Source organism: Pristis pectinata, chromosome 19 (assembly GCF_009764475.1).
Source record: "Pristis pectinata isolate sPriPec2 chromosome 19, sPriPec2.1.pri, whole genome shotgun sequence".
Lineage (NCBI taxonomy): Eukaryota > Metazoa > Chordata > Chondrichthyes > Rhinopristiformes > Pristidae > Pristis > Pristis pectinata.
Genome location: NC_067423.1, coordinates 37,359,594 through 37,373,338, shown reverse-complemented (window position 1 = coordinate 37,373,338; position 13,745 = coordinate 37,359,594). Strand labels below are relative to the sequence as shown.

At 40.7% G+C, this 13,745-nt stretch overlaps 1 protein-coding gene across 1 annotated transcript in view; it reads right to left on the bottom strand.

Moving 5' to 3' along the window:
- Positions 1-6,847: 6,847 nt before the first annotated feature.
- pde3a (phosphodiesterase 3A, cGMP-inhibited) overlaps positions 6,848-13,745 on the bottom strand; it is a 412,539-nt gene continuing 405,641 nt past the window's right edge. Inside the window, 1 exon segment of the mRNA XM_052033932.1 lies at positions 6,848-13,492. Within this exon segment, the coding sequence (XP_051889892.1) occupies positions 13,194-13,492 (299 nt within the window). The 3' untranslated portion in view covers positions 6,848-13,193.

Below are 13,745 nucleotides of genomic sequence, written 5' to 3'. Positions count from 1 at the left end.
TGTCTGTAAGGAGTTTGTACGTTCTCCCCATGTCTGCGTGGGTTTCCTCCGGGTGCTCTGGTTTCCTCCCACATTCCAAAGACGTACGGGTTAGGAAGTTGTGGGCATGCTATGTTGGCGCCGGAAGCGTGGCGACACTTGCGGGCTGCCCCCAGAACACTCCACGCAAAAAGATGCATTTCACTGTGTGTTTCGACGTTCATATGAGGTATCTTAAAGCTTTAACGTTGCATGGTATGGTGGCACAGTTAGTATAGCTCCTGCCTCGCAGCTCCAGTGGCTGGGTTTAATCCTAACCTCCAATGCTGTCTGTGTGGAGTTTGTATATTCTCTCTAAGGCTGGTTGGTTTCCTCCAGGTGCTCCGGTTTCTTCCCACATCCTAAAAGTTGTGATTTTGTAGGTTAATTGGCTGCTGTAAATTGTTCTTGGTGTGTAGGCGAGGAATAGAACCTGGGGGGAGATGATGAGAATGTGGGGAAGATAAAATAAGTAGGATTAATGTAGGATTAGTGTAAATTGATCATTGGTGCAGACCCACTGAGTTGAAGGGCCTGTTTCTGTACTGTATGACAATGATTCTGTAAAGGAATGAAGCTTCCCATGAAGTGCCTCAGAAACTGATGCTAGTTTTGGCTCAGTGATTGCCTCCAAGACATAAGTTTGAGACAGCAGAGGCAATAGTATGCAATTTTAGGAAAATGGAAATTAGCTGCTTCAGTGATGGATAAAACATGGAATTTAGAGCTCAGCGTAAGATTCCATGAAATAGTAAACTAGCATATCCATCTGATCAGCCTGGGATTTTTTAAAATTCATTTATAGGATATGAGTTGCTGACAAGGCCTGCATTTAAAACCCATTCCTAATTGCCCTCAGGAAGGTGGTGGTGATCTGCTTTCTGGAACTCCTGTAGCCCTTGCTGTGAAAATACTCCCACAGTGTTGCTGGAGGTGGGGGTTCCAGTTTAAACCCAGGATTGAGATCATGAAGTAATGACACTATATTTCCAACTGGCCACTCATTCCTCTGGAGACATCAACCAATTCTCCTCCAGTTGGGATGTGAGAGGAAGCTTTAGGACCCAGGGGAATCCCATATGGGTCACCGGGAGAACATTCAAACCCCACACAGATGGCATCTGAGGTCAGGATCAAACCCAGGTCATTGGAGCTGTGAGGCAGCAGCTATACTAGCTGAACCACTGTGCTGCCCTTTATTCATTGTAAACTACCTAATCTCACTGGTGATTGCTTCTATTTCGCGTTTATTTTTGCATAGAAATGTAGAAGATGATCAGATATCTTTTATTAGTCACACGTACATCGAAACATACAGGCATTTCACTGCATAGAGTGTTCTGGGGGCAGCCTGCAAGTGATACCAGGCTTCTGGTGCCAACACAGCATGCCCACACCTTCCTAACCTGCACGTCTTTGGAATGTGGGAGGAAACCGGAGCACCCAGAGGAAACCCACGCAGATATGTGGAGAATGTATAAACTCCTTACAGTGGCGGGAATTGAAACCGGGTCGCTGGCACCGTAAAGAGTTATGCTAACCGCTACACTACCCCTTGTGTTAGTTCTGGTTCATCACTTTTGTCATCAAAAGCTCAGTGCCAGGTGCTGCTGTCTCCACACAGCCGTGCAGTTCCTCTGCTCCCATCTGCACAACCTCAGGGATGTCCCAGGAGATCCAGGATGGAGACATTGTCAGGGATCAAAGAGGAGCAGAACTCCATCTCCGGAATTTTTCTGGGGGCATGTGACGGAGAAACCCAGCAGCCTGTTTGATGACCGTGAAAATGAAGTGGTGTGAAACCTTTTGCAAGACATTTCCACGTGCTCCAATGTCAAGGACCAGCAGTGTGACGTACCTGAAAGGTCAAGATCTTAAGGCACAGCTGACCAATGGTTGTCCTCAGTATAAGCAGATCACCATTTCACTCTGTTTGGTAGTCAAGGTTGCAAGGGTGAGATGGTGGCACCTTAATAGGTTTTGACGCATGGATAATGAAGGCTCTTGGGAAATCTGACCAGCTTGACGCCTTCTGCAGCTTCACCTCTTCCCCGGAACACATTGAAGCGGAGGATCTGCACTAACACACCCACTGGAGCCAAGTGCAAATAAAGAATCATTAATCACCACCAGCACAAAGGTTTGTATGTACCGTATACCGAAAGGAGATTTGGTCTGTCACCAAAGACTCTTGCAAATTTCTATAGATGTACAGTAGAGAGCATTCTGACTGGCTGCATCACCGCCTGGTATGGAGGCTCCAATGTGCAGGATCGCAAGAGGCTGCAGAGGGTTGTAACCTCAGCCAGCTCCATCATGGGCACAACCCTCCCCACCACAGAGGACGTCTTCAAGAGGCAGTGCCTCAAAAAGGTGGCATCCATCATTAAGAAGCCTCACCACCCAGGACACACCCTCTTCTCTTTACTACCATCGGGGAGGAGGTACAGGAGCCTGAAGACCCACACTCAATGTTTTAGGAACAGCTTCTTCCCCTCCGTCATCAGGTTTCTGAACGGCCCATGAACCCTACTTCGTTATTCCTCCTTTGCACTTTATTTTGTAACTTAGAAATTTTTATGTCTTGCACTGTACTGCTGCTGCAAAACAACAAATTTCATGACATCTGTCAGTGATGATAAATCTGATTCTGGAAAAAGTCCATCTAAAGTAAACTCTAGCACAAAAATTCAAGAAAAGCCCAAAAAACCCAATCTCTAAGCCTCTTGAGGTATTTTAATGATTCAACCTCAGTCACTGTGGCATGGGGGTAAGTGCTGCTCCCTTACAGCTCCAGAGACCCAGGTTCAATCCTGACCTCCGGTGCTGTCAGTGAGAAGTTTGTATCTCCTCCATGTGACCACATGGTGCTCTGGTTTCCCTCCATATGCCAGAGGTTTGCTGGTTGGGAATTAACTGACCACTGTAAAATTAAACTTTAATGCCCTTATGGATGGGATGTGAGAAGGAAAATCTGAGTGATGAACATAGAACACTACAGCACAGTACAGGCCATTCGGCCCATGATGTTGTGCTGACATCTTATCCTGCTCTAAGATCTACCTAACCCTTCCCTCCCACATAGCTCTCCATTTCTCTATCATTCATGTGTCTACCTAAAGAATCTCTTAAACGTCCATAATGTATCTGTCCCCACAACCTCTGCAGGCAGTGCGTTCCATACACCCACCACTCTCTATGTAAAAAAAAACTTACCCCTGACATCCCCCTTATATCTTCCTCCAATCACCTTAGAATTACGTCCCCTTGTATTAGCCATTGTCACTCTGGGAAAAGTCGCTGACTGTCCACTCGATCTATGTCCCTTATCATCTTGTACACCTCTATCAAGTCACCTCTCATCCTCCTTCTCTCCAAAGAGAAAAGCCCTAGCTCACTCAACCTATCCTCATAAGACATGGTCTCCAATCCAGGCAGCATCCTGGTAAATCTCCTCTGCACCCTCTCCAAAGCTTCCACATCCTTCCTATAATGAGCCAACCAGAACTGAACACAATACTCCAAGTGTGGTCTGACCAGAGTTCTATAGAGCTGCAACGTCACCTCGTGGCTCTTGAACTCAATACCCCGACTAATGAAGGCCAACACTTCATACGCCTTCTCAACAACCCTATTGACCTGTGCGGCAACCTTGAGGGATCTATGGATGTGGACCTCAAGATACCTCTGTTCCTCCGCACTGCTAAGAGTCCTGCCATTAACCTTGTATTCTGCCTTCAAATTTGATCTCCTGAAGTGTATCACTTCACACTTATCCAGGTTGAACTCCATCTGCCACTTCTCAAAGGGCTCTTGTAGATGGGTTCTTGATGGTCAGCAGAGATGTGATGGGCTGAAGGGCCTGTTTCCATGCTCCATGACTCTCTAACCTGGTAGGATCATTCTTTCTCCTCCTCCATTGTCACTCAAATTGGGTCTGTGCCTAACACTCCTCTCTCCCCTGTGGGTTCTATCCTGAATCTTTGCCTCAAGTTGTTCGAATAATTAAACAGTGTGGTGTAGGGGTGGGGTCTAAATTTGATTGACAACAAAACAGGTACCATGATACACAATGAACTTCCGTCTGTTGATTGCAAAACAGACAGAATACTGACTTTGTGATTTCCCCTCTTGATTTCAACTTGCAGTTAATGATAACAATGAGCTGGTGGCTGGAATGGGGAAATAGATGGGCAGCACGGCAGTGTAGCAGTTAGCGTAACAATATTACAGCACCAGCGACCCGGGTTCAATTCCGGCCACTGTCTGTAAGGAGCTTGTACGTTCTCCCCGTGTCTGCGTGGATTTCCTCCGGGTGCTCCGGTTTCCTCCCACATTCCAAAGACTTATGAGTTAGGAAGTTGTGGGCATGTTATGTTGGCCCTGTGGCGACACTTGTGGGCTGCCCCCAGAACAGTCTACGCAAATGATGCATTTCACTGTGCGTTTCGATGTACATGTCACTAATAAAGAAATCTTATCTTATAGGCAAGTTTATTTGGATGTGCATTAGAGGCTGCGATGAAGGAAATGAAGATGGGAGGAGATAATAGGAAGTCATCGACAGCAGGTAGTCATGCAGGACAACTCCATGAGTTAAGGCTCCTGGACTTATGAACAGTGTCAAAAAAGTTTGCTGACTTCACAATCCTAGTCAAGGGCGGTAAATGCATCACAAATAGCCAGATACATCACCAACCTCATAATCATAGTCAGCATGGACAAGTTGGGTTGAAGAGCCTATTTCCAAGCTGTATGACTCTATTTGACACACTACACTCCCATCATTCACCCACCAACCATTTCCAATCTGAGCTCAGACCAACCTTCACGTGCTCCAGTATGCCCTCACGCAATGAAAACAGAGGTCACAACTTACCATTGCGATCAGTTCCTCAACCGTGATGGGAATGTCACCTTAACCACAGCACTTACTGGTGGAACTTTCCTCTTCCTCTCGGGACAAGCAAGGAAGAGAGGTGGATGTGCCTGAAATGGTGCCATCAGCATAGCCATCGGTGAGTCTATGGCCTTAAGATGGTAGTCGACACCAAGGATGGTCTTATTATACTATCCCCTCCTTTCCATACTCCATCTCATTCTCACCTCATACTTTCCCACTAATTTGCATAACAGATGCAAATTTGAAGTTCTGGGACACATGTTTTTCACTGTCCCTCAGTACATGAGACAATAATAAACCAATTTATCATCGTGCACCAAAATAATGGTAGAACCATGACCAATTTTCCTGCCCTTGCCTGCTATTACTGAATGGGTATCTTAAATCAGAATCAGATTTATTATCACTGATGTATGATGTGAAATTTGTTGTAAATTCAGGACTGCATGTGAAAATTCTCACAACAATTAATGTCAGATTGGTGTAAATGGGTGCTTGATGGTCAGTATGGACTCAATGGGCCAAAGGGCCTGTTTCTGTGTTGTATCACTCCATGAGAAAATGGGACAAATTTTTTCAAGCTTTGGGACTAAGTTAAAGAGTGCAGAATGTTTCTGCATTTCTTCTCACTGGTTTGTCTTTCCTTTTCTCTTGGATGTGCCACCCCCTTGCCCCTGCAGGGCTCGATAGGGCTTGGAAACTTGTGCAGCTTAAACTTAAGTTATCGGTGTTCACAGAGTGCTTGGGAAATTGAATGTGGTTGCTTATTCAACTGAAGCACTAGCTCTGCAGACCCAACTGTCCTGCTTATTTGGAACAACACAAAGGAAGGAGCTGGAGGAACTCAGTGGGTCAAGTGGGGGGGGGGGGGGGGGTCAAGGGGTGGAGCAGAAATCTACTCCCACCCATTCATACCAGCTATCTCCCCTCTATCTTTCAATCTAGATGAAGGGTCTTGACCCGAAACCTTGACCATTTCCCTCCACAGATGGCTGCCTGACCCGCTAAGTTCCTCCAGCGCTTTGTGTGTTGATCCAGATTTCCAGCATCTGCAGTCTCCTGTGTCTCCCCCTGCTTATTGAAGGTAGACGTACACAGAAACGATAGAATTGGTGATCGGGAACAACCAGCTCCAGGGACTGTGACAAATTTCTTCCAGAGCAATTATTCCAGGGAGGTTCACACATCACCCAAGCCTCATTACCTCCCTCTGCTGGACGTGATTAGCTAACTCAGCTCTCTGTGGCGATTCAATTTGTAACAATTCAAACACACAGTAGGGGGCACTATCATCAACAGAATGATTAAGAAGTGGAAAACTGTTTCCAATTAAATTGTAAACACTGACCTCAGATAGTTGGTCTAATTCTGTTCTGCGTTGGACCTTGAGAAGCAAAAATCCCCACAATGGACATGCCCTTTCAACCCACAATCTTGGCTGAATCTTCAGCGCAGTGTTAGAGGAGTGCTCTGATATTGGAGATTGTGTGTGTCTCTCACTCCAGACCTGAAGCTTTGGCTTTGCCAGCTGCCCACTTGAGAATTCAAGATTCATCCAAGACAATGCTGAAGGAAACTTAGGGAGATCTCCCACTGCCCTGGCTGCAACCTCAACCAATGTCACTAAAGGTTGCCAACACTTATTCATTGTTTGAGGGACTTTGATGTTAATTTAGGAGAGAACGCACCTCAGGATTAATCTACCAGTTGGTGAAGCACTTTGAGACATCCTTCAAGATATTGATTGCTCTTTCCTCATTCAAGTATATGCTCACAAGTCTTAAAAGAGAAAAATTGCAGGGATCTTCCTGGAGGAGATCAATACAAGATGCTAAATGAGCAGCACAGACCTTAGCAAATGAAGGACAACACAGAAAAGCAACTCCAAGCCAAAAGCATGTGTAGACAAATAAGTGACTCACAATACCACAGAATTAAATTCATGTTGTACAACTGTCTTCACATTAAAACATCTACATTTTTTCAGTTGGCAATAGATGTTTCTAATATATTGAATAATTATTTATATATACTGTACTATACATTTTACCAAGAGGCACTTTCCAATAATTCTGGCCATTAGAGATACAGTATAGTGTCTAACTTACAAAACAGTAAAAATAAATAACACCTATCTGAAAGAATTATTCTGTACATAATCTACTGTATAAAATAGGATATTTAATCAGATAAATGGAATCCTTGACTTAAAGTCTAGTGTATGAAACATTAGGTATTGCTTTGTGTGTTAAGTGCAAATCACAGGTGAGGAGTTACATTGAATTTGTGAATCCTGATATAAAAGATGCAAGGGCTTGTTCTTGAGCTACACTGTAAGTAGGATAGGCAATTATGTGGAGAAGGCTGATTGTAATAACAGAAACAATATAAACACACTAGCAAAATGGCATATTGTATTCTTAAAAATTAATTACCTATGTTGACCCTGTCAAGACAAAAGCATAACAAATTTTATTCAATATTATTCCAATGAAGTGCCTAGGAGCATTTTACTACAGTGAAAGCTCTATTGAAATTCAACTTGTTGTTGATGTTATATAAGGATGACATTTTTATTTCAAGCAACAGATGAATTCAATCCTCACTCACTTTATACGTTACACCTGTTACATACAACTAAATAATGTTGAGCTGGACCTCTCAATTGATTCATCTTCTTTCTGTGAAAAGATTAATACTACAGAGGCACATAAGCAGTGGCAGGCAAGAGATGCTCTTAAAACTTTTGCCAGCAGATTATTCTCAACCAAACAAAAGGTCTGCTTTAAGTCATCTGTCAGTAGAGTCACCCTTAGACAAATCTTTAATTGGATTTCAGAATGGGTGAGGGAAAGTCTCCCATATGATAACATTCTGCAACTCTCTGAAGGGTTCCTTTCATATAAAAATATCTCATAATTCAACGAATTAAAAGGATAAATACATGTTGATAAATTTTCCGATCAAATTATGACATTGAATATACCAGAAGTTGCCAAGGCACAAACCTCGAATGTGTAAAGATTATTTCAACTGTTAGGCAGTGTATGATGTGTGATTTACACTTGGAATAATGACACACCATTTTTGTGCTCTTCATAATTAACAAAACTGATGTGTAAACACAATAGACTGTTCAATCTTAATGATTTTACCATCATGGGAACTACATTATACAAAAGAACAAAATTGAATTTACATATTTATGGAATGCTGCAAAATAAAAAAAGTCACAATATCACAAACGCATGTGAAATAAACAGAATTAACAACTGACGGTTGAATGTGCTGCTAATTATTTTTTAATACCTCTAATAAATGCACATCTACAGCTAATTATGTCTGTACCTATGTTTGTCTTACTTGAATCCTCTAACAAACAATTTATATAAATGTAGAAAGCCTTAGTGAATATAAATACTGTGCATTATATCTTGGAGTGAATTTTTACATTGAACTCATCCAATCATTTAAAAAAGAACTGGAATGTATGGAACATCATTGTCCTTAAAACTACATATTATTCTATAATTAAAATACACTCTGCTGTTCTTTCCAGTGTCTTTTCACATCCTGGTAGGTAGTCAGATACCCACATAAGGTGAACATTATTAACCCTTAAAGTGCTAGTCACAGTTTCTGTGGTCAGCTGACTGCAAGGAGTTCCTGGCATCTTGGCAATATGAAACTCTGCCAGTCATTCATTGGACACAGGCTTAGAAATACTCTGACCTTCAGTTAAGAGTTAGGTGCACTTCAGTTAAAATGTCATGTGCTGTTTCGTTGGCTTAATAAAATACAGCACTTTTGCATTGGTTGACTAAATGTAAAACTCCAGATTTGCTGATGCTCTCTGTAGAAATAAGGATTTCACAATCAAATTACTACTTGTCAGCTCTTTGCAAGAAACACTGTCCATTAACAAAACTCAAAACTGACTCACCAGTAGTCTGATACATCTATGGTGCATATCCTATTGATCACATTTATAACTCAATCCACTACAGTCCTGATTTTGTTTGCTAAGTTTTGCAACAGAGTTACTGACACTTTTAAGCAAGCAATTTACAATGGCCAGTAGTTACCACTCCCTGCTTCAAGAGATAAACATGAATTATGCTCACGGAGCAAAAAAAGTGAATACCACAAAGCATTTTTAAACAGAACAAGCTTAGAATGAATAAGCTCAAGAACTTTTATCACCAATATTAATTTGCATTGGAAAACAGGCTAATAAAGCCACCAATATTTATTTTAGGTATATATAATACATTTTGATTGTTAAAGAATCTGTCCCTTTCTTTGCCCTGAGCAGTGTGGATAATCTGAATTCTTTTTCCGTTTTGTTTTCATGCAGAACATACTGAAAAGGTACCCACCTAACAACAATTGCATCATCTGGTATACAAGACTGCTTAAGATTATATCCACTTTCATATCTCCACCCTGGCTGTAGTTAAACTTGGGTATTGCTATCATGCTAGTTGTGAACATTACAAAACCACGTTGCAGGCGTCCAGACTTAACACTGAACTCTGCATCTTTAGTTAACTCACTTTCTCTGTCTGTATCAGAATGGGCTATTTCCATTGTAAGTCATCTATCTGTGATATTGGCTCAGTTTTTCTGTCTGTTAGTACATCCTCACCTGCCAATTATGTCCCACAGTCTTACAACTAGCAATGCATGACAAGGAGTAACCACATCCAACCCATTGGACCAAGCTGCACCCCATAACCAACATTCCCTTTGTCCCAGTCATTCCTCCCCCCAACTCCCTCTGCAAGTTAAAACTAACCTGTCTTGGTCTCTTTCCCTGATGAAGGGTCTTCAATCTGATTTGACTGTTTCTGTTTCCACAGATGCTGCCTTGACCTTCTAAGTGTTTCAAGAATTTTCTGTTTATATTACAATATAGCCTTTAGGTAAGTACCACATTTGTATAATAGCAGGAGATTACAATCAACACCAACAGAGAATTGCAGAAGTACATTTGTTCCCCAAAAACCACTTACAAATGTGTCTTTATTCACTTCTTTAATTCTTTTGATGTTCCGTAATGCAACTTTGCATCATATAGGCTACAGTGACTGGAGCGAAAGCCATTGCCCAAATTGGACCTGCTATGCTAAAGTCTAGAAAACAAAGCTAATTTAGGTGTGTATCATGATTAGGTTAAGAATAGGGGAAGGGATGGATGTTATCACATATTCTGGAGTGACTGCTTTCCTTCAGTGTTGAGTCATTCAATGACTACCTTCAAATTCATGATCCAGTTATGACTTTGTGTGAGATTGAACCAAATTTCAAATTTTATGTAGTCACCCTTTTATTATCCTTTGTTAGAATATTTGTCATTTATGTAATCCCTAAAACTAAGAACATTACAGAAAGTAATTTTGAAAACAGAAGGCTTTCAATATTTTAAAGGTTATTCAGTACTGAAAAGGGTGGTGGTCAAGATTCAAACAATTTTTTCCAGAATGTTAAGCTTCTGCTCTCAAAAGTTCATTTAAAGAAATCCAGGTTTATGCAAAAAAAACCTATTTATTTAATAATTTTGTTTGGTCAACAAAACATTAAAAATAATTAAGAGTGGATTACTGGTGTGGGGTTGTAACCAATGTTGAAATAATCTATAAGCGGTAATTTTCTGGTTATATTGTACGTTGACTGATCTTTCTGCAGTCCATGAAGATTAGGGAGAATGTACAGTAAATGAACGTGGAACCTGTGCTCTTGAAATATGTCGAATATTCTTTTTGTTTAACCACACAATAACAATTAAAAAAGTGTGAAATTTTACTAAGCATTATGAAGGAAAAAATGCACCAACCTAAAGTCCCATGTTGGAATTATTCAGGTGTAAAGATTTTAAGGATCTGGTAGAGGATATGGAGTGGAGGTGTGATTTATGATGGTGTGTCAGCAACCTGGGGATTGTAGAGATTTAGCCAGGGTTCTGTGTTTATCTTATACTATCCTGGGAAATGGTGCAAATCCAGGTGCCATGCATGATACTTTTTGTTAAGGTACAATCTTAAGCCAATAAGTTTATAAACCGTAAGGATTTACTTCCCTTTTATCATCCTGGGCAACTGTCGGACCAATAAGCAAGTCAGTTTCATTTTAAACACATTCTTAAACATCTTAAACTCATCTTAAATACATGGGAAGTAATTGGTGCAGTTGCCCTGTAACTTGTGCACGTTTCCTCCCTGGTAAAATAGTCCAGAATGGTGCCAGCATTTGAGTCATCTGTGACCAATGTGGCAAACCAATTCACATATTTCAATTAAGAGATTTGAATGGACAAAGCCAATCAAATTGCACCACAGTCCAAAGTGATGCACTGCCAAACAAATTTAGAATCATTGCTAACTGTACTTACACTTAAATTCAATCCTTTAAAGATTAAATTAGAATATAACATCTTATGGCTCAGGTACAAAAGAACAGGAAGAGACTATTTAGCCCCCTGAACCTTTTCTATCATTCAACTATATCTTGACTAATCCATACCTCAGTTCATTTCCATCTGCCTTAGTTATAACCAATAATCAAAGTGTATCAGTCTCAGTGTTGAATTGCAATTGACCTCAACCCCCTGCAGCTTGGGTGGGGTGTGGGCAGGTGGAGAAGATGAGATTTCTTTTAAAATCCATTAAAATTCCTTCACATTAAAACGTTTTTGACCCCAAAATGAAAAAGAAAAGATAAACAAAGATTTTTTTTATATCAAAAAAGATCTTACGCTTTAAAAAAGATATTCATTCTTGGGATGAATTGGCATGCTCAGCATCTATGGCTCATTCCTGATAGCCTTGCTGGGGTATTTCACAGAGCTGTGTGGATCAACCATACTGCTGCAGGTTGGAGTTGTATGTGGACAGACCATGAAAGGTTAGCAGATTTCCTTCCCAAAAGGAAATTAAGGAAAAAGAAACGCTGTAATTTTACAGCCACCATTACTGACATTAAGATCTGATTTCAGAGCTATTTAATTGACTGAATTTAATTCCCCTGTGAGATCTTTGCTTCAGGTGTCTGGATTGCTGGTACATCATAACCATCATGCGAACATGCCCATTGACCCAAGGTGCAGAGTTAGACCAAGTCATAGAAAATGACAATGTCTGGTAGATTGTCCAAAGCTTCAGACTTATATAACTCAAATTGTCGAAGGAATAATGCCATAATTCACTGCAATCCTTATCGCCACCCGACTGTCACACAGTGTCTAAAATGTGCAGATACTTGGGCCTCAGATAATCTGAGGTGGTACTCTCTCATTCTCTTGTCAATCACCTCAGTCCTATCAGTAGTAAACAATTTCTTCAGGATTAACCTTGCTGCAAAAATAATCCAAATAACGATCGTCTTTTAAAATTAACCATTTGCCGCAACTTGCATGTACTTAATCATGCTGTGTAATATAAGAATGTACTAAGTTCTGTCAATATCATAAGAATGTCTTTTTAAGTGTGAAGTTTTCATAGCCATCTTTACAAAATCACAAAAAAACGGTTTAAGAGTTTGCTATTTACAAAAGCCAATAGAAAATGTTCTTTGTATCTACAATAAACTGTTTTCTTCTGCAAATAATTATAATTGAATGTAAATAAACAATAAAAATATTCAAAATGGATATAAATTCTTGACTAGAAGTTTGGCTTGTAGCAGGTACTTTTTATAAAGTGAAATGGCCCATCATGTATCTGCCAGGCTTTACCTAAAACATTTGTTCATGGTGGTGTTTGCAATGTACAAGTACTACAGCTGCGCTTCAAGAGATTGCTTATACAAAGCTGGTGAGCCACAAGGTTATATACACAAGAAGTATTATCAGGCTGTATCAGAATTCTGATAAAGCTAGCAACTTTCACTCAAAAGTAGAGCAAAAGTTACGGATATAGTACCGCAGCATTTTCTGGAAAGCATATGCTTTAGAAGTATGTCCTCCTTCATTTGATACTCACTGTTGTTGCACAGCAAGTGAGTGTGTTTCTTTTTACATACGTGTGTATCAAGCAATATTAAACAAGACATGTCAATGAAAAAGTGCACCATAATTGTACTGGTAGCAATTGTGTGTTTAAAGTCTAAATCAGCCAGTGGTGCGTTAAAGAGGCTTCCTCAATCAGAGTGTTCATTTAGTCCTGGCTGCAGCTCATGGCAATATTATACCATCTCAGCTGTAGGCACATTGTCCTATACATCTACAGTATTGTGTCAAAGTGTGCTGGGAACAAAGAAAAAGTCAGTACACAATTCAGTCATTTTTATCTTCTTTTAAAGTCTCCTGGGTTAGGTTTGTGACTGAACTGGTTTGCACAGACTTCCCTTCTGATTCTTCATGATTCTTCTCCTCCTTGTCTTCCTCCTCCTCAGTGATTGCCTGGATTGTCTCTGAGCTTTGAAGCAAGGAGGACTGATCTTGCTTCTCGAGCTCCACCTTCGCTCGCTCCTCCTGTTCCTCTGCGATGACCTTTTTCCACATTTCATGGTTTTCCATCAGGTGCTGCATGATCTGACAGAAGACTTTCCTTTGCTTCCTGCACCGTTCCCGTTCTGTTGATTGGACAAGAAGTGAAGCATAAAATGAAAAGGTTTTATTCGTAACATTACATTGTACTTGATTATATTAGGTGAGATAGAATTCTGTGGATCAATACTTGGCTACTTTGTATTAGTAATATTCTAATCATAACAACACTTAATTACTTGTAACACCCATTAATCAAGCAATCTACAAATGATCCCTTCTTCATGTACATACCCACCCATTCATTCTCATCACACGCAACACTGGGTTGTATAAATG